Raw genomic sequence first — 22,169 nt, forward strand, 5'->3', positions numbered from 1 at the left:
TGAGTGTTTCCAATCTGCCCAGACAATCCTTACAATACTTCTTGTTGATATTAAATGGACTATTGAAATAGCATTTTGTCTGTGTGTCTTGGCTGGTAATGAGCACTGTTTTGTTATTGTTAGGGTTACCAGAACAGCTGTTGACACCCAAAGAATGTCTGAGAACATCCATTAAGTAGCTCTAAGACAGAGAATTGTGTAGTTTAACCCTGGTCTGCTCCATGTGTCACCAGGTGCGGGGTGGCGGGAGGGGGCATGTACAAACTATGGAAAGTCACTATGTTCTTTGTACTCCAAACTTGGAGCATTTTATATTTTTCTCCTTAGGACATATTCCCACCTCCATGAAAGGTGGAATATTTAAAAAGATGAAAATAAACAAACGCCTTGAAAACAAGTAGACCTTGTTTCAGTCTTTGAAAATACTGAATTAATCCAACTAGTTCTATTATTTCTTTTAAAGGGTTCTGTTGAAGTCATGCCTTTTCTTGTGGTATGATATTGACATACCAATCTTTTGTTCTTTCCCTCTTCCAACTTGTAGGGTTAGCATTTTCTTGAAGAACACACCCTCCAATGTCTCCTAGGCTGTATTGCTTCATCGAGAGCATAAACAATTACAGCATAAAATATTACCTTTGAAAATGAAGTCATGCGTCTTCCTTAATTGCTGAACTCTTGTAATTCTGAAGGGGGTATGTTTAAGTCTCTCCTTGCACACTTGCTAACACAGGCAGATGTTCCTACACATAAGAAAGACCCACGAATCCCTGGTTTCCTTATTTTTGACTAATTATGCAAGGAATGTGCAGGAGCGGGAGTGCCAAAATTGGAGTCATAATGAGAGATTTGGAAAGGACCTTCAAAGTGCGAACAAAATATTTTACTGTAGAAGAAGCTGCAATCTGGGGGCTGGGTTTGTTCTTCCTAACTGTCCTCCTTTCATTCCTTTGTAATATGTTGCTGACAGAATGATTTTTCTACAGCAAGCTTGACATGCTTAAACTTCCTCTGGCAGCTGGATATGCTTTTAGAATAAAGTTCTGATTTCTTGAGGTCACGGGCCTTTGTGGATGTACTTTTTCTGCTCATCCTGGTGGCATCACTTGCCACTTATAACCCTTTTGCCTCTGAGGCATCAATTCTGGCACCTTAATCTCTTTGAGCACTCCAGCTTTATCTCATTTGATCTTGCTTTCACACATAACATTCCCTCTGTCTGGAAGGCACCTTCTTTTCCAAACAAGTTTTCTCATTCAGAAGCTTCCCATTTTTTCCCTATGAAGCCAGCTGACGCAGTACATTATGACCCAATCATTGTCATAACTAAGTCCTGTAAAACAGATTCTATCCTTTTTAGAAACACGTATTGTGAGAGTTGCGTTATAGTATTTTATGTTTTAATTAAAATTTGGTTTTGGCTTTTGGGTCACATGCAGCAGTGCTCAGGGCCTATGGCTGGCTCTGCACACAGGGATCATTCTCAGTGGTGCTCAAGGGCTCAAGGGACCATATAGAGCCAGGAATCGTATGAGACCAGCCATGTGCAAGGCAAGCACCCGACACACTGTACCCTCCATCTGGCCCCGATAGTTTAGTATTTTGTAGCTATTTATCACCTCCTTCCCTTTACTCTCATAGTGAGTCAGATTGCTTGGTTCGTGTGTTCACACATTTAGTTAGTGGTGGTGTTGGCCACAGGGAGCCCATCAGGCTGTCGTGCTTGTTTCATTGTCTGTGAGGTTTGCTGGGGTCTGCACCCCTTCAGTTGTGTACTCCTTGGAGTGTGCTACTCACATTTTGGTTGAAGTGCTCATCAGTAGCACTGAGGCTCAAACACTTGCTCCCTGGGGGGTCACATGTCCAGCCCAGGTTGCTCCCACATCCTTTTCAGTTGTGGTCCTCACCTAAGGTCAATCCCCACCCTTTTTTTTTTTTTGCTTTTTGGGTCACACTCAGCAATGCACAGGGTTACTCCTGGCTCATGCACTCAGGAATTACTCGTGGCTGTGCTCAGGGAACCAACCAAATGGGTTGCTGGGAATTGAACCCAGGTTGGGTGCATGCAAGGCAAATGCCCTACCCGCTGTGCTATCACTCCAGCCCCTCAAACCCCTTTTACTTCCTGTGCTCGCACACACCTGACTACAGTTCAACACAAAGACCTTCATGGTGCCAGAGATCCCAGACTATGGAACTGCCAGGCACAAACAACAGGATTGCGTTCACTGTAGGGGTTGTTGGTACTGGAGATGGAACTCATAGCCTGATACCTGTAAGGTACACACTCTAAGCCACTGAGCCTCAGGCCCCACACAATCTTTGCTCTTTTTCCTATGTTCTATGTTGAACATTGGTACCCACTCTTCATTCTATTTCTTTTCTCTTTTTTTAATGGTATTGGCCATTTAAAAAAATTAAAGAATCTACTCTGTAGATTTTTTTAAATGGGATTGGCCATTAAAAAAATAATAAATCTACTGGCTCTGTAGATTTCACATTCCTTTCTAACTACCAACATCACAGGTAAGCTGAAAGGCTTTGGGGAAGGCTTTGAGTTGACTGATTAAGCGTGCCAGGGGAACAGAGATGCCAAGCACCCCCCAGTGAGTGAGCAAGATTGCCTTGACTGATGAATTCTCCTGCTCAGCATGACCCTTACATCTCTGTGAAGAAACATCACCAACCTAATGAGTGGGATCTCCGATGGCAAGAATGCCTCTTCACAGCACTCTGTGTCCCTTACATGTCCCTTACATGTCAGCCCTGCCCCTGGCAGCCTTTGTCCAGCTCCAAGGTTGGTTGATTGTTGGTAGCTTTCTTGTTGCCCTACACCGTCTTCTTTCATGTACTCAGTGCCCAGCACTTTACAGACCTCGTAGGAAGGTGCTCAATAAAAGGAGAATAAAAGAGGCTTGTGGCCAGTGCTGCCAACTGTAGGTTTCCTGAAAACGTAGTCAGTGCTCAATAAAGTGGGTGACGTTTTTTGATTTGGGACAGGGCTGGAACAAGAATTTCTAGTCATAAACTCATTTAATTTCTCCCATGGAGGGACATGTAAGGAGGTAAGATCATAATATGTTCTTATTTAAAGAAGGTTATCATACATATTAATTTACATGTGGAAAAATTATTTAAATAAAGTAATTAGAAATTCTTAGGTAAATGTATTAGGTGTTTAGATGTATATGATCTTGTAACCACTGTCAAAACGGATTTCGAACATTTCCATTATTCCAAAAGTTTTTCGGGTCCCTTATAAAAACCAAGCTTTCTCCTGTTCCATCTCCTCAGCCCTTTATCTAAAGGCTTGCCTTTCCAGGTCAGATAACTGGAACTATTACTATATGCAGCCCTTTGGGTCTGGCTTCTTTCACTGTAGGTAGATGTTTGAGATGCATCAAGGCTGTTTTTTTTTTTTTTTGTATCAGCTGTTAACTGCTTTATGTTCTTGAGTACTTACTCTATTTTGTAGGTATATTCGGACTGGTTTATTCATTTACCAGTTGAAGAACATTCAAGTTGTTTTTAGCTCATGTCGATGATACCTACTTATGTGGTCATAAGTGTTTTCTATTTTATGATACTCCTACACTGTTTTTGCAGAGTGGTTATACCATTGTGTATTCCTACCGGCAGTGTATAAGAATTCAGTTGTGCCGCATCTTCACCAGCATTTGGCAATACCGGCTATTATGAGTAGTATTATTTTGCATTTTAACCAGTCGGAGAGCTGTGTGGCATTTCATTATGATATAATTTGCATTTCTCTAATAATGAACATCTGTTGTCTTTTTATGTCTTTTTGTTGTTGTTATCTATGCCATCTGCTTAAGTGGAATAACTGCTCCAATCTTTGGGCCTCTTTGAAAATCAGATTAATTTTCTTGCTGAGATCTGAGAGTTCTTTCTCCAGTATATCTTTAGCCTCATCCTGTCTTTGCCTCTTTGCCCCCCCCCACCACCCTTTTCTTTGTTGTCACTGTGATCAGCGGGAGTGGCTCACACATCTGGCACCCACCATCCTAGCAGTGCTTGTGTGAGGTTGTGCATCTGGTCCCAGCTCACTGAGGACAGCCCTCTGCCAGCTGTGATCTTGCACATGTGCTCTATAGGGATCCCAGTCTGCAGTGGTGGTGCCCACACCTGCTCTGAGCTCAGTTATCGTGGGGAGATGCTGTGGTTCTCCCATCAGGTGTTCTGTAGTGGGGAGAGGGGGATCCCACATCTTTTAGTGGCATGTGGCCATGGTGCTTATGAGTCATTTAGTGGTGTCCACCAAGGATTGTACCCTTTTGGTTTGGGTGCTCACACAGTACTGGCTGTGGTGCAGCCAGAAATGGCAGCACCAGGGATCTCTGACTGCAGAGCTGCCACGATCACGCACAGCACATATGGCTATAACAGCGGCCAAATATGGGATCCTGTGCCTGTCAGACAGACTTTCCAAATCATGGCACCATCCCCCAGGCTTCCTGATAAGATGATTTGCATATGTAGTATAGTCTTTAATCCCCCTTCCCCACCACCCTTTTTACCCCCTTGGTTTTGGGCCACATTCAGCTGTGCCCAGGGCTTGCTCCTGGTTCTGTGTTCAGGTGTCATCTTGGCAGGCTCAGGGGGCCACATATGGTGACAGGGATTGAATCAAGGCAAGTACCTTACACCTCACATTCTCTTCAGCCCCATTGCAAATATTTTCTTCCAGTATATTTTGTGGCTTTTCATTTTCTTAGTTATGGTAGGTAAAGGTAAAAGGTAAAGGCCCTCCCGTTGATTGTCGATTTGTTCGAGCGGGCCCAGTAACGTCTCCATTGGAGACTTTGTTGTTACTGTGTCTGGCATATCGAATACTCTCGGTAGCTTGCCGGGCTCTCCGAGAGGGGCGGAGGAATCGAACTCGGGTCGGCCATGTTGGCCGCTTGTAAGGCGAACGCCCTACCCGCTGTGCTATCGCTCCAGCAAAACTCTTAAATTTTCTTTGGGTTTTGGGGTCATCATCAGCGGTGCTCAGGATATACTCTTGGCTCTGCACTCAGGAATCACTCCTGCGGGGCTCAGGGGACCATAGGAGATGCCACAGATGGAGCCCAGGTCAGCCACTTGCAAGGCAAATGCACTGCCCGCTGTATCCTCACTGGGCCTCTGAATGGCTTTTAGCATACCCTCCCCCTGACCAAATCTTTAAAATGAAAAATTCGTGAGAGACACTTAAAATAGAGGTGTAGATCCAATGAAGATTGATGATCATAAGATAAAATTAATAGTCTCAGAGCTTCTACTGCAAGAATGTTCAGTTTTGGGTTTCCATTTGATTTTGCGCCAGACCCGGTACACTCAGGGCCTCCCCCAAGCTAGTGTGTGTGCTTCGGGGGGGGGGCTGGGGAGGCTTATGGGGGACTTCCTGAGGTGCTGGGGGGACCATGTGGTGCTGAGGATCGAATCCAGGCCTCCCCCATGCATGTACTCCAGCCTCTAAAGTTATCTCTTTGACCCTGCCAAAAGTTTTGATTTTTTTTATAAACGTTTTCATGTCATTTATTTTACGTTTTGAGGCTGCCATTTCCCCCTGTCTTGTGTGCAGAAGATTATAGACTAGGCTGTTCAAGTACCTTAAATAGATAATGACTTTACAAGATGATAACTCTTCTCCGCCGTATAATTAACATTTATTTTTTAAGTGTCAGTATGGTTGTAGCAGTTATCCTGGTAAGAGTTGTAAGGCTTCAGAGAAGCAAGTTTCTGGATTCTTTTCTGCCACGAAGCCCTGAGACTCTGTGATTGAAACAGCAGAGGAGATGCCAGAGAGCATGGGGCCAATTTCCTGCTGCCTAAAACAGTAGGAGAAATGTTGCACATGGCATTCTTAGGGTGTCTGTTGTGACATCTCTTTGGAGTCCAGCAAAATGCTGAAACATGTAAGGTCAGGAAAAAAAAATCTCTGGAGCAATAGCTGTCTAAAATAGAATGCACACTATTTTGGCCCCATTTCGGCAGTATAAAGAACTGTGTCTTCACATGTATGTAGCTGTCCTCACTCCATTCACAGTGAATGCAGAGATGGTTTTTGTTTTATTTATTTAGTTTTGGCTTGGCGGCCACATGTAGTGGTGTTGGGGGCTGCTCTCGGCTTGGTGCTCAGGGTTGAACAGGGCTGAACTGTTCGTTAAAACGATCTCTCCAGCTTGTAGTAATGCATTTTAATAAAGTGAATTTAAGGGGCTGGGAAGATGACTCATTATGCCAAGTGCACGGTCTGTTCTGCGTGAGATGCAGTTTTTGTTCTTGGAACCATATACCATCCCCAAGCACTGCCAGGATTGACCCCGGAGCTAGGAATAGCCCCTGTGTGTCATGGGATTTGGGACAAAAATTACACAGATAAATAAAAATGAGATATTGCTCTATCTTAAACAACAATAGCAAATTAAAACTATGGACTGGGGCTGGAGAGACAGTCAAGCGCCTATCTTGCACAGAGCCAACCCCATCCAGTTCCATCTGCAGCACCACATAGGGCCCCCCAAGCACTGCCAGGAGTGATACCTAAGCACAGAGTCAAGAATAAGTCCTGAGCACCACCAGGTGTGGCCTAATTTTCCTAATTTCCCCCACTCCCCCCCACCAAAGTGGACTGATCAATTTGATTAAAAAGAAAAAGAGCCTTACTCAGTATTGATGGAGAAGCTTAGCACAGTCCCCTGCACAGATGTGGATGCTGGGTGCTTTTGTAAATGTCTGTAAAGTGGGTAACAAGATATTTCCTTTTCTTTTGTAAAGGAAAATCCTTAATTAATCTCTTTTCCTTCTGGCATGGCAGCCTCTACTAACAAAGACTTTCCTATCCCACCCGTGGCTGGCCTGCCAAGAAGAGCTGAGATAGTTAAGCTTTGATATTTACAGTGTCACTAAAAGATATGGTCAGGGGTGCGGGGATCATTTAAATGTTTGCCTTGCGTGTGGCTAACCCTGGTTTGAAACCACAGAACCATATATGGTTTCTGAGCCCTGCCACAGGTCATTCTAAGCACAGAGCCAGGAACAACCCCTGAGCATCACTGGGTGGTGTGGCTCACCCCTCCTCATCTCTCCCCTCCTCCCCCCCACCCCAAGGGAGGAAAAAGATCAGAGAAGTTTTTTATTTTACAAGCTAAGAATCTTAGGAGTCAGGAAAAAATATTTTCAGAGCTATATGATTTAATGTTTGCAAAAATATAAATCGTGTGTAGAAAAATAATCTGTACCAATACCTGTAAAATGGGATTGGTTACTTTATTTTGTTTGGGGACCACACCCAGCTGTTACTCTCTCTATGCTCAGGAATTACTCCTGGTGGTACTCTGGGGACCAAAAAGGATACCTCTAAAATGGGATTGGTTACTTTATTTTGTTTGGGGACCACACCCAGCAGTTACTGGCTCTGTGCTCAGGAATTATTCCTGGTGGTACTCTGGGGACCAAAAAGGATGCTGGGGATCTGACCCTGTCAGTTGCATGTAAGGAAAATGTCCTACCTGCTGTATTATTGCTCCAACCCCTGTATTGGTTATATATATATGTGTGTGTTATATGTAGAGAGAGAGAGAGAGAGAGAGAGAGAATCAACATAGGTTACTTTTTTTTTTTTTTTTGCTTTTTGGGTCACACCTGGCGATGCACAGGGGTTACTCCTGGCAGTGCTCACGGGACCATATGGAATGCTGGGAATCGAACCTGGGTTGGCCGCGTGCAAGGCAAACGCCCTACCCGCTGTGCTATCTCTCCAGCCCCAACATGTGTTACTTTTGCCATTGTAAAAAAGAGAGAAAGAAAGAGATCATCTGCCCATAGATAGGAAATGATGCCAGAAAAGAAAAAGTCTGTCAGCTCTGATTAGAGTTTCAGCTTTCTGCATTATATGTTGTGGATGGACATTGGCCTGAAATATTTCATTGCACGCAGCCAACATGGCTGACCCCAGTTCGATTCCTCCGCCCCTCTCAGAGAGCCCGGCAAGCTACCGAGAGTATCTCGCCTGCACGGCAGAGCCTGGCAAGTTCCCCGTGATGTATTCGATATGCCAGACACAGTAACAACAAAGTCTCCAATGGAGACGTTACTGGGCCCGCTCGAGCAAATCGATGATCAACGGGAGGGCCTTTACTTACTAATCAATTATAAAAGATTCCAGAAAATTCATTGAGATGCATTACTCTCATGAGCTGTATTCAGAAGCCTTCCCTCCATTTTTTTGGAGCCTATTAGAAAACCCCACCTTTGCTACAAGCTGCATGTCATTTAGTCACTTCGAAAATGTTTCGGGTGATCTTTGAGATATGAGCACCAGTATAGCAGCAGATAGGAGAGTTCTATTTAGTGCAAATAGGAGAGCTGTTCAAATTTAGAGAGCATTGGGTCAATGACGGTAGATTGTAGATGCAATCATTTTGTGGCAGAAGGCCCAGCCCTGGCAAGCATGCTCAGGGCAGCCCACCACGCACATGTTTGGCCGTCATCAGCAAACAGGTTGGGCTCGCTTAGGGAGCATTTTACAGGGACTTTTAAAAGGTTCTTTGTTGAAACATGATGTTCTCTTTACTCTGCAGATACTTCAGCAGTAGTGAATTTTATGAGGGGAAAAAATGAGAGTTTCACCACCAGTGAGGCAAGTTAGCAGTTTCTATTAAACAGTTGCAAGCTTCACATTTTAAAATCAACAGCTGCTAATGTTTGAGCAGTCAGCTGTATTTTTCTAGTAGGGTGCTATGTTTATGTATGTCTGACCTCCCTGGTAAAAATTGCAGGATATGTGCAATGTGTGGGTGTGATATGTGCTCTGTTCTGGTTGGTGTACCCAGAGGGACCTAAATTTAAAAAGTCTTTTATGGAACAGATATGTACAGGAAAGACATATTCAAGCATCCCCACCACCCCTCATTTTTGCCCTGCTAATTCGACTTGGAAGTCCTATCCTTGGCTTTATCACTAAGCTTCTCTAAGTTACCTGATCCTTTTGAAAATGACTCCTGTCTTCCCTGTCCAAAATTGCCTATAAGCTTGCAAATTTTATTTAATTTTTTGGGAGGGAAAAGGTCACACCCAGTGATGCTCAGGGGTTACTCCTGGTTCCGCACTCAGGACTTATTCTTGGTGCTGCTCAGGAGGCCATATAGGATGGCAGGGATTGAACCCAGGTCTGGCATGTGCAAGGCAAGCACTTTACCCATTATACCCTCTCTCCAGCTCAAAAATGATTAATTTATGTTTTATTTTGTTTTGGGGGCACACCCAGCTGTGCTGTGACTTACTCCTGGCTGGGTTTCAAGGACCGTACATACTACCAGGGATCAAATCGGGCTTGGCTTCCTGTGAGGCAGAAGCTTAATCCTTGTCCTGTCTCTCCAGCCCCAGAATGCAATGTGTTCGAAAGACTCTCACACTCTCAATACCTTGGCCTCCTCAAGTTTTTTTTTAATTTACTCACTGTGCTCTGAAAATCTGTTGAAAGCAGAGTTTCAAGCATTTTAATTTAATTTTATTTTTTAAATGAATATTTTATCTTAAAGGGACCCTTGGAGCTGAAAATCTTTGCCTCTTAGTTAAGAATCTAGTTTCATAGTTGGGAACAACTCCTGGTTTTATGTCTGTGTACCAGTGGTTTCTTTCTGGGAGGAAGGAGGAAGGAAGGAAGGAAGGCTTGTCGGTTCCCCTGCCCCACTGGATTGAGTTTTCACAAGCAGCAAAAATACAGATGCTGATAAGAAAATAACTGTTACTTAGCTTCTTAAGTGTGACCTGACATTTTCTGATCTCCCCAACCAACTTTAGTTATATTACCTCCAGTCTGTCTAAAGGAACTGGATGCCAGAAAAGACCAACAACTTAGCTTTGCACCATCACCCAGCTTGTGACAGTGTGTATTCACAGATAGACCTTGGCCTGGCTGGCCGGCTCTCAAGCCTGTATGTTTCCGCCTGTGTCAGGTTTGCTCCAAGTAGGCTCAGAGGTGCTCCTGAAGTTTCCCTTCCGAGGTGTTTGTGAATCAGTGATGCCTAGACTTTGTGTAATTTTTGATTTCCTGTGTTATGTTCAGGTCTCTGTAGGAACCCAGGTGAGCAAATTGCTGGGTTTAATTACAGATTTACTGGTAAGCTGGTATTGCTTAGACAAATGTGAAGACATTGACGTGGATATCTATCTTCTAGCTGAGAAAGCTCCAGACAGGTTTCTTTCTCTTAGGATTTTAATAGCTTAAATGGTGGATGGGCTTCATAGATTTGTAATCATTGGCATAGGCCCTCCATTTGTAAATTGTTAGGCAAGTCATCACCCCTCACATGCTTCAGAAGCCCTGAGCTATCTTGCTGGTGCTGGTGATGTCAGGTCTGGAATCCACTCTTGAGGCTGTCTGTAGGCTGTTTATCACCATTAGCCGTCATTATTTTAAATGAGTACCCACCCACCTTATATTCTGTAACCACATGTTTCCAGAGCTTCTCTGGAGATAACATCTTGTAGCACACCCCTTTATTTTACCTCTTTTCTGTTCTTTTCTTTCCTTCGGCAAGCTTATTCACAAACGTTTCAGGACCAAAGCCCTGGGTTGGATGCAAGGAAAACACTTCCAAAGGACCGAACCTCTCCAGGTTGTGAGATTCAGAACAGTTTGGAAGCAAGTGTTGTTTCTGAAACCAAAGCTTTGAAACAAAACCTCACCATGTGTTTAACACACATTAGTTTGTAAATATGGAGTCCCACTAATTGCCTTTATAGCTCACAGCAAAATACCTGTTATGTCTTGTTACTTCGAGGGGAAGAAAAAAAAAAATCCCCGGGAGAATTACATAGGTGCATGTGTTTTTAAAAATCAGAATGCAGAGAACAGTGTGGTATAAATTCTCTCTAATTAGGGGCCTTTTTCTGGGGAGGCAATTAATAAGTTTTTCTGTTACTGTGATACTCACCTGAATTCAGGTGTGTCACTCTGACGCAGTGCCTCATTTTGGAAAGTTATAAATACATCTCCATTATCGTTGACCTTTCTGTCTTTGAGGGGGTATATGTGACCCTCCAAAAAGTCTAATTTTGTTTCAGATTCTCTACTTATTCTTTTATTTTGCCCATCAACATGATCTCAAGTTGCATGTGTTATTAGGACTGCTTTTATTGATTAAGGCCTAATGTGTTCCCAGTGGGAGTAACTCAGTTTTATGACAGAAAAATAGTCGTTAAAGAGTATGTTAAAGTAAATTTTTGATTTTTTCCCTCAATAAAACATGTCCCCCCCCCCCCCCCCCCAGGAACCTTGTGTATTTCATCAGGTAGGGTGGGCACCCCATGGAAATTCTTTTTTAAAAGGTGATGGCACACTCAATGCCTCTTTTGCAAACTACAACACCCAAAAGGAGAGAGAGAACAGAGGGGAATGCCCTGTCACAGAGGCAGGGTGGGATGGGGGGCATGGGAGGTGGGAGGGATACTGGGATCCGTGGTGGTGGGAAATGGGCACTTGTGGAGGGATGGGTATTTGACCATTGTATAATTGAAACCCAAGCACAAAATTTGTAAGTCTACAGCTGCACCTCATGGTGTGTCACTAATAAAAATTAAAAAAAAAAGATTAATAAAAGCAATTCCGCAGCAAAACAAACTCACACACAAAAAAAGGTGATGGCACACTGATAACAAGCCCTTGGAATTGACTATAGCGCTGAGGTTGCTGTGGTGACAGGAGGAGGGGTCGAGAGTTGCAAGAGTGTGAGGTCCATATAAGTGACATAAAGACAGCCATAGAGTGTCTTGACACTTCTTGGTGGTGGAAGTGCAGTTACTTGCTATATATCACGAACATTAATATTAACACTCCTGTAACTGCATTACCTCAAGTGTAGTTTTTTAGTCTTTTTGTCTTTGATTTTTGTTTGTTTGCTTGTTTGTTTTGGGCCACAGCCAGTCATGCTCAGTGCTTGCTCCATCCTGCCTCTGCAACTCAAGGATCACTGCTAGTGATGCTTGGGACACATTTTGGGGTGCTGGGGATTGAACTTGGGTTGGCTGTGTGCAAGACAAAAGTGCCTTACCTCTTGTACTGTATCTCTCCAACCCTCAAATGCATTTTTTCTCTTTTATTTTATTTTATTATTTTTAAAAAAATTTTTATTAGTGAAACACCATGAGGTACAGTTATAGACTTACAAATTTTTGTGCTTGAGTTTCAGTAATACAATGATCCAGTACCCATCCCTCCACCAGTGCCCATTCTCCATCATTTACATTTCTTTTTAAAATTTTTGTTAGTGAAACACCGTGAGGTACAGTTGTAGATTTACAAATTTTTGTGCTTGGGTTTCAACTGTACAATGATCAAACACCCATCCGTCCACCAGTGCCCATTTTCCACCACCATGGGTCCCAGTATCCCTCGCACCCCCCGCATTTTTTTAAAATGAAAATCGGGGGTGAGGAGGTGGGGGAAGCAATCATTGAAGTATACAATGTGAGGTTAGGAAGCACCCAAATCGTCGCTTCAATTACTTCATTTCACAGTATGAGCAAAAGTGAGACCCAGAATTGCCCAGCAGCTCTGCGGCCTCGGTGGCAGCCACAGGATCCAGCCTGCTTCCCCTGGACCAATTTTGGGGCTGTTTTCTCTAGTATCATACTTTGAAAAATAAAAGGTCTCCCCCCTCCCCTAGAGCTAGCCATAGGGGCAACTGAGAGAACAGCGAGGCCTGCTTTCAGTTGTAATCATTTCTTGAGAAATGTATTGATTTTGTTTTGCTTGCGCATTCTCTTTAGTAGAATTTGAGTGGTTTTCTATGTTAGGCAATTTGGGGTTGCTCGTAAATCTCTGTGATCATAGCACAAAATTCAAAGTAGTTTTTCCTGAAAATGACTAAATTTATTGCACCAAGGTCCTTGGGGGATAGACCCGCTTTTCAACCTTGATAGGACAGAGGCATTGCTTTGTGTTTGGGACACCACTGGAGAGATGTCACTGTCAATGTCACCGTCCTCCAGTTGTTCATCGATTTGCTCTAGCGGGCCCAGTAATGTCTCCATTGTGACACTTGTTACTGTGTTTGGCATATCAAATGCGTCATGGGTAGCTTGCTAGTCTTTGCCATGTGGGCGAGATACTCTTGGTAGCTTGCCGGGCTCTCTGACAGGGGCAGAGGAATTGAACCTGGGTTGGCCGTGTGCAAGGCAAATGCCCTACCCGCTGTGCTATTGCTCCAGCCCCTGGAGAAACCTATGGGATCCAAATCATCCCTCGGAAGCAGACTCTGGAGTTCAATTTCTGATATGTCCCTCGTTAGGTGGCCTTGGTGAGCCTCGGTTTCCCGCTTGTGAAGTGAGATTTTTCTGGATCGTCTTATCATCTGATAGATATTCCCAAGTCGGAAAGATTCCCAAATCTGGGGGAAGACTAAGTAAGAAGGGATCCAAATTCTGTTTCTCAGTTTTTGTGAGAGAACAAATGGAGTGAAAGAACACACGTTGGGATTAAAAGTATCACCTCCCTTAAAGAAATGTGAGGACTTGAAGAGATAGTTCAGTGGGCTGAGTATATGCTTTGCATGCAGGAGGACTGGGTTGGATTTCTGACATTGGTCCTCTGTCCACTCATGTGCGCTACCCCAAGTACAGAGTTGGGAACACAGCTAGGGGGGCCCCAACCTCCCCTCACCCCCACAAAATAATCTTACAAAAACGGGAATTTGACCTACTGAAGTCACAGTGACAAGCATTTTTATTGTTAGCTCATTCTGATGCGCCCAAATTCTCTATTTCCTCTAATCCAATGCCACACATAGGAAGTTCCTGGTGATTTCTAGAAAGAAGGTACCTAAGAGCTTAACTACAGACTTGCACACCAGCCTAGATGCAGAGAAACCTACAAAGCATGCTGGCATCGATGGTCCCTTTGGAGCAGGCCCATCTTGCCTGCCTTACCGGTGGCCATGGCAAGTGGGGCAGGAGAAAGCCGGTTCAGCAGGCAGCTGCCAGGGAAGAAGGAAATGGTTAATAACATTTTTTCAAAAAAGCTGTTTGAACTAGTTAATTGTGGAGTTATATCATCAAGTGCATTCTCTCCTTTCTGCTGCCTCTCTAAGGAAAAACTGGAAATGAGCTGCATACCTGTCATGTATGCACTTGTCTCCAGCCCGCTTCTGTTCATAGACGAAAGGTGAAATGCACTTACAGCTGTTACCTGGAGGTTCTGTACAGTTTTGCAAAAAATATGGCCAGCATACAGCTACATTTTAATTTTTTTTTCTTCCCCAACAGTGACTTAAGCAATCTCCCTTGCTTCAAGTCTCCTTTATCAAATCCTGGAATATCTATCTATCCATGTGTCTATTTGTATCAAGCCTGTACCTAGAATATTGGAGTATGCCCCATGCCCCCTAGCTTTGTAGGAAGGCTTGAGACCTTTTCTTTCTAAACATAATTAAAGGCGGAGGTGGTGGGGGAGACCCATATCTGGTTATGTTTCTGAATTACAGGCTATTCTTTATAAGAAAAGATTGAATTTCTCCTCCTCTTTTCTGAGCATTGCATTTCGAAGCCAAATTATGACTCTTGCCCATGTCTGTCTTGTGAGCTCATTTTTTCTTGCTTCTTTACCGAGTGTCAGCACCTAATTATTTTTCTGTTGAATTAATTGCTCCAAGTCTAATATTACTTAGTTAACAGTCTTCTTGTAATTTTATGTTTTCCAGAGATATCAGTATGAACAACATTACTCAATTACCAGAAGATGCATTTAAGAACTTTCCTTTTCTAGAAGAACTGTAAGTATGCTTTTGAGAACTGTTTCTTTTTGCTGCCCTTTGCTTTTCCCTGTTCTTGCAACAGAGACAGTCCAGTGTTTCTTAAGGAAGACTACTTGCAGTGGACTTTGAGTGGAGGAAATCATGTTTCGGGTGGGGGTAAACAGATTTGAGTTTTCAGGCAATGTAGTTGCCGATGTTATTTTTGAAAGCCAGAACTAAAAATGCCCCTTCCATAGGACTTTTTGCTACAATTATTATAACCACAAATGCTGCAGTGACACAAGTTAATTACAGTGTTGTCCCATGATAACAAGGCTGCTGTGTAATTACCATTGTTGCCAAAGAAGTTGTATGGGTGCCATAAGCATAAAACTGAATACAAGCTATGCCAGGGTCATGAGGCTGAAGACAATATATACTGATGATCCCCATGGCAGAAACGGTGTAGATCTTTTTAGATATTTGTGGGTAACTCTTTGGCATTGAGCAAAGGCACAGACTATCATCCTGGTCTCTTAATAAGAACATGTCAGTTGCATCTCACATTTCCAATTTCACAATTTTTATTGTGGGACATTTCTTTGTGTGTGTGTGTGTGTGTGTGTGTGTGTGTGTGTGTGTGTGTGTGTGTGTATTGGGCCACATTCATTTGTGCTTAGTTCCTACACCTGGTACTGTGATCAGGGGTCACTTGGGGAACAATATGCAGTGCTGAGGATCAAACCTGGGTTGATATCTGTGCAAAAGCACCTTAGCTGTGGTATTACCTCTTTGGCTCTTTTTCTGCTTTCTTTGTTTTCAATTTTGATTTGCTTTCCATACTTTATTGAAATATTTCATCATCAAAACCAGGACAGTTTAGGGCAAGAGAGAGAGCTTGGTGGGGTGGTGTACTTGCTTTGCAGGCAGGTGGCCCAGAGTTTACCCCCAGCATTGTGGTTCCTGAACATCACCTGGAATGTCCCTGAGCACCAATGGCAGCAAACCCAGAGCCAAGGCTGGGAGTTGTTCAGCACAATAAACAACACCTATTTCTGACCCAAATCTGTTCCCAAAGACGAAACAAAAAAAGAGAGCAAAAAAAGAAAGCCCTGTCCCCTCCCAAAGCTGAAGCTTAAGCAAAAACGTTGCAGACCAAGAAAGCAGTGCCGAAGGGCCTCCAGGGTCACATGGAGAAGAACGGCGCCTCTCCTTCAGTCCCTGGCCCACAGGGCAGCTTAGAGAGGCTTGAAAAATCATCTCATAGGATGCCTGTCCATGTGCCATGGTCAAGTTCCCCCTGAGCATTGAGTCAGCTATGAATAAGAGAAAAGATGACAACCCACATGTGTTCACTGTGAAGGTCAAGCCCCAGATGAAGCAGGCTGTGACATTGAGATGCCTTTGGTCGACACTGTGACCAGATCTGATGGAGAGAAGAAGGCTTGTGTTCAGTGGGCTCCTGATTGGGATGCTTTGGCAGTTGCCACAAAAGTGACATAAACTGAATCAGTTGGCTAACCAATTGGCTAACTTTAAATCTCCTTAAAAAAATTACCATATTGGAGCTTTTAGGTTCTAAAGTCATTAGAAAATATTCTTAGAATCTGGGGGAAAATTAGATTAGAATCAAGTTAGCTATAGGAATTTAATTGCCACCTTAATTGCTGATGTGTTATGGTGGAGATTAGATGACAGTTTGATACTTAGAATATAAAAAAATAAGTCTTGTGGGACCCAGAGAGATGTTCCAAGAGGTAAAGCATTCTACTCTACCTTGAATCCCCAGCACCACGTATGGTGCTCCCCCAAGTGTGGCCAGTCATAGCCCAGTGACCCCAAAACCCCAAACAACAAAACAAAAGATACATATTACCCTGAAGGAATCATCCCTATTTCAGATGATGTCCTCTGGCCTCACTGTTTAGTGTGAAATCCCAGTCAGCAGTGGTCTTTTAGCTTGCTGTGACCCTGCAACTTACCTCCACCTCCCCACCCCTCACCCCACCGTCCCTCCCAATGTGCGGAATTGGAAAAAAAAAATGTAAGCCAGCCAGGCAGAGCTCTTTGCTTTTGACAGTATTGAAACAGCATTAGAAGGATTTAATAATCATGAGAAGGTTTTCTTCCCACACGACTTAATTGAACATAATGTTCCCACAGCAAAAACTACACCAAGATTATTTGCCACTTCCAAGCTTGTGAACTGGGTCAAGTTACTTCACCTCTTTCTGCTCCCTTTCTTTGTCTGTAAGGTGTGAATGAAGTAGCCCCTCCCTCCCAGTATTCCTGCGAAGACAGAATAAATTAATAGATGCTAAAACTGCTTAGGATGGTGCCTGAAATGGAATGAATGTTATATCAGCTCATTAGTATGTACCTTACTGTTCTGTGTTTTATTTTTTTTATTTGTTTGTTTGTTTGTTTGTGGGTCATACCCAGTGGAGCTCAGGACTAATTCCTGGTCGTGTGCTCAGGGATCACTCCTGGGAGGGTTTTGGGGACCATATGAGATGCCCGGGTTTATGCAAGGCAAGTACTTTACTCACTGTACTATTGCTCTCACCCCGAATATCATACTATTTTAAAAGTAAAATAAAAAACAAACACAAACTTCAATGGGTTATATATCAAATATTGTCTTTGGGTGAAAGAATTGTGTATATATTTTGTCTTTGTCTGTTTTGCCCCCTATGGTAAACTTGAGTTATTTTGTGATAATATTCCTTTTTTATTCAGATTTTAAAATGGGACCCAGAAAGGCATGAAATTTATTTGAAGTTTTCTTTCCCTCAGATCAAGCTTTTAGATCCTTTACCTATTCCTTTTTATTTCACATATAGTTTCAGACTTGAGGATTAGTCTCTCTTTACAGAAGTAATTATGCAGTGAAAGGCCCTGTTGCATTGGGTATCCAGCTCTTTTATAACCACCATGGATGTGTAGCATATCAGATAGTAAATGGAGAAGCCCTTCTTTTCTGGATGGGGCAACTCTGCACACCACTTTTGTTGGTGCAGTAAATTGCTCATCTCACTCTGGGGGATTTCCTTGTGAGGGCCTGGATAGAGAGTCCAACCTGGTTAATCTCCACCTTGTGAAGTTCACATCTTGGATTTCTTTAAATCTCAAATGACCAAACATATGTCAAGCTCATGAATTCTGTAATCTGGGACTTTTAATTGGAACCAAATTGAAGCTGCGAGTTCTTTGTAATGTGGTCACGTCCTGTGCATATTCTGCGGTAGCATTGATGAAGCCCATCAGTATAGGCTCTCAAATATTTCATGGGACTGCAGAAATGAGTTCACTTAGGAACGCTGATAGTTAATATTTTTTAATTTACTTCAATACTCTGGGAATACGTTAGGCATTTGAGGAGATTTCCATGTTAATAAAAGCTTAATGAGAAGTCCTATGTTTTTTTTCTTTATAAAGCAGGGTAGTTGATTTTGACATTCCAAAATGATGCTGCCCTGACTATTGTAATATTTTATAAACAATGTGACTGTTTGTCCAGATCTCATCTGGAAATCATTTAAGGGTGATTTTGAAGCTGAAGTGCCCTGAGTAGAAAATGAATTATTTCCCAGGGGTATTCTTTTTTTCCAAAATAGTTAATGAGGTGTGTTTTACAAGATGTGACTGGTTTGGCTAAATTTTATATGGTAATCTAGAATGCTTGTAGTACTGTGTGGAATTACTTTCCAACAATACATAAAACAAATATATATGTATATATATATACATGTATATATATTATGTATTCAGTTATTCTGGGAAGAATCCTGAATCCTGCTCTATGGTGGTACAGAAACATGTATAACCTTTGTCCTTGGAGTTGACAATCTGTCTAGATCTGTGCTGTTTAATTTAACCACTAGCTACTAGGTGGTTATTTAAATTTAAAATAATTAAAATGTAAAAATTCTAAGTTGCTCTAGCCATCTTTCAGTTGTGCTGTGCCTGGTGACAGTTGTATTGAACAACACAAATGTATACCAATTCCAGCATTGCACACAGTTTGGTTGGGCAACATTGGTTTTAAAGAGGGGATGGAGCTAAGAGTTGGTTCTATATGGTACAGCTTGTCATGGCAGTATGTACTGAGTCAATGTTAAGTCTCAAGCAATATACTCATTTGAGATTGTAAGAATCGGGGAGACTTGTCAGAGCAGTTTTAGCTGACTCTTGACAGACACATAGGACTTAATGAAATGAGGATGTGTTGTAAGGATACTGTAGCACAAACCTTGTATATAGTGTGTACAAAGATCCAGACCAGTTGCAGACATATTTCAGAAGTGTTAGTATACATGAAGTGGTTGGTTATTCCTATTGAAATACAGAGAAATTTGAAATATTGAAAAAGGAATATCAAGGAATGAGGCTAATGAGGTTGGCTCTTGAAGAGACTGTATGTAAGGTAAAGATTCTGACTGAATCCTGAAAGCGTTAAACTAGACAGGAAGTGTGATTGGGTCAAGACTAATATTTGGACTGATGCCATTTACTATGTCTGGGAATCTAAGGATTTCATCAGTTTGGTGCATGAAGAACTCAATGTAATCAAGAGAATGATGGTAAATGTCATGTATCTTGAGTGTTCTGTTGTATACCCATTCTCATAATTCTAAAAACAGTAGTTTTGAGGCTGGAGCAATAGCACAGCGGGTAGGGCATTTGTCTTGCATGCGGCCAACCCACGTTTGATCCCCAGCATCCCATTTGGTTTCCTCAGCACCACCAGAAGAAATTCCTGAGTGCAAAGACAGGAGTAATCCCTGTGCATTGCTAGGTGTGACCCAAAAAGCAAATACATAAATAAAACCAGTAGTTTTTAAAAAACAGAAGGTGGACAGAGGAGGAACTCCTCATTCTAATCCATCAGCCTGTTTCCTACTTCACTGGAACCTGAAGCCATACCTGCCAAAACTTTCCTATTCATTCTGGAAACACTGATGTGTCATTACAATCAGGGAAATGCTTTTTCCAACTTCTCAGTGAAATGTATTTTAGATATAATGGTTGATGCATGCTTATTTTTACTTGTAGTTTACTGGAGAAAGTTAAAGTTCAGAGGCATCATAACACAGTGATTTTTAGCCCCCTTCCTTCTTTCTTTCTTGGAATAAAGATCATAGGTTCTCACTTTTGCAGGGAGAAGGGGAACACACTCACAGTGTTCAGATGCTACCCATGACTTTGTGCTTATTCCTGGCAGTGTGGGGGATTGAACTAGAGTTTGCCAGCACCTTAACCCTCTGGTCCGGTTCTAGCTTTCAATTTAGTACATTCATAATTTTTGTTTGTCTTGTTTTTGCTCAGTTTTTTACTCCTTAGAATGGAACTCCTGATAACATAACTGTATAAAGTTTACATAGTAAAATTTATGTAAAAATGCTTTGTGATTCATTCCTCTTTTTTTTTTTTTTTTTGCTTTTTGGGATCACACCCAGCGATGCTCAGGGGTTACTCCTGGCTCTGCACTCAGGAATTACTCCTGGCGGTGCTCAGGGGACCATATGGGATGCTGGGATTCGAACCCAGGTTGGCCGCGTGCAAGGCAAACACCCTACCTGCTGTTCTATCGCTCCAGCCCCTCATTCCTCTTTTGGATGTAGATACATCTCAACTTGTGATGTGTAATTCCTTTCTACTTATTCATCCTTCCTGGAGAAGTCTGTGTTCTTTTCTCTCTCTCTCTCTCTCTCTCTCTCTCTCTCTCTCTCTCTCTCTTTCTCTCTCTCTCTGTGTTTCTTTCCTCTCTTTCTCTCTTCCCCCTTTCTTCATATTTCTCTGAATAAAACTATTTTTCTTATTTAAAAAAGTGCTTTGTGGCTGTGAAGTGCTTTGTCCACTAAAATATCAAGAAAAATTCCCTTAATTCTCAAAAATATTGCATGTCTCTCCTTGAAATATTTATGGGGACAATTTGTTTGACTTAGATGGGAGCCAGAGTGGACCAATATAGATTTCTGTTAGTAAAGGGAAAGCAAGAATTCTTGGAAAATATTTATTTAAAATGCACAGCATCTGTTGTCTGATAGTATACTGCCACAACTATTTTCAGCTTTCCTTGAGACCTGTCTGGGCATTAGTCGCCATTTGGAGAATGGCTGAAATGTGGAGTTGTGAAATAGATTTAATTTGAAACAGCAGCAAGAATATCCAATCTCTGTTCCATTGGCTACCACTGAAAAATTCATGGATGTTACTTTGAACTTTGATGTTGCAACAGCTATAGAAATCATTGCCAACTTTGGCACGTTTACAGTCATTGTTTAAATATATTCCGTAAGACTAGGATAATTCCGTTCATTTCAAAATGAACTTTGATTTTGGAAGACTTCACAATGCTAACATGATACCTAGATCTTTGGGTACTAATTCAAAATCTGAGGAACAATTCTAAATGGAGTCGTTACAAAAGAGGACTAGTAAATAATTTTAACAGCAAGGTTTCAAATTAAATTTAGGTCACGACTAAGTCATTTCAAGTATACTTTAATTTTATTGGTTCTTGTATATAAACTTGTACATACTTAATTCCTATTCTAAAGAATTTTTGTGCAAAACCATCCACCCAAATGCTCTAGATGCTAATATCTTAGTCTCTCCTCCCACATAGGCACATTTATAAAATGTAAATATATATGTGTATTTCTTCTGAGTCTTTTTGTGGTAAATTACTGTTATAATGCCTAGATACTGTGTTGTATGTTCCAAAACCACAAGAATAGTCACCTAAATAAATGCAAAAAAACTTGTCAAACTTCTAAAATTAATTTTTATGGTGTCAACCTGAGCTTATGCAGGTCATTAAAATTGCTTAAACATGGGGCCAGGAATTTGCTATGGCTCAGCAAAAGAGTGCTTGTCTTGCATGTGTAAGGCCTTGCATTTAATTCCCGGCACCACCACCACCAAAAAAACAAACAAAAAAAATACAAAATTATTAAAATGGGCTGAATTTAGTGAAGGGAAATTATTTAGTAAGTTATTTTATGGTACAGCGGATATTATAGTAGCAGATAACATTTATTCGATTTTTTATAGTTGGAACTGTTACTGTGTTTGGCATATCGAATACGTCACAGGTAGCTTGCCAGGCTTTGGTGTGCGAGTGAGATACTCTCGGTAGCTCGCCGGGCTCTTCGAGAGGGGCCAAACACAATAACAAGTCTCATAATGGAGACCTTACTGGGCCTGCTCGAGCAAATTGATGAACAATGGGAAGACAGTGCTACAGTGCTATTATAGTTGGAAAGCTTAATATTTACTACCTGATTTAACCCTCATAAGGCCACTTTATGATATAGGTAGAATTATTATTACCAGTTTATAAAATGAAGACATAGTGGTCTTGTTTACTTGCCATGAATGCAGGGTTGGTTACATTCATGCCAAGTGCCTTAGTGCCTGTTCTCT

General features: G+C 42.0%; 1 protein-coding gene across 1 annotated transcript in view; it reads left to right on the forward strand.

Moving 5' to 3' along the window:
• LGR4 (leucine rich repeat containing G protein-coupled receptor 4) overlaps nt 1-22,169 on the forward strand; it is a 118,484-nt gene that overhangs the window by 49,615 nt on the left and 46,700 nt on the right. Inside the window, exon 2 of the mRNA XM_056136361.1 lies at nt 14,706-14,777. Coding sequence (XP_055992336.1) covers nt 14,706-14,777 — 72 coding nt within the window. The remainder of the gene's footprint in view (nt 1-14,705; nt 14,778-22,169) is intronic.

Source organism: Sorex fumeus, unplaced genomic scaffold (assembly GCF_029834395.1).
Source record: "Sorex fumeus unplaced genomic scaffold, SorFum_2.1 ptg000007l, whole genome shotgun sequence".
Lineage (NCBI taxonomy): Eukaryota > Metazoa > Chordata > Mammalia > Eulipotyphla > Soricidae > Sorex > Sorex fumeus.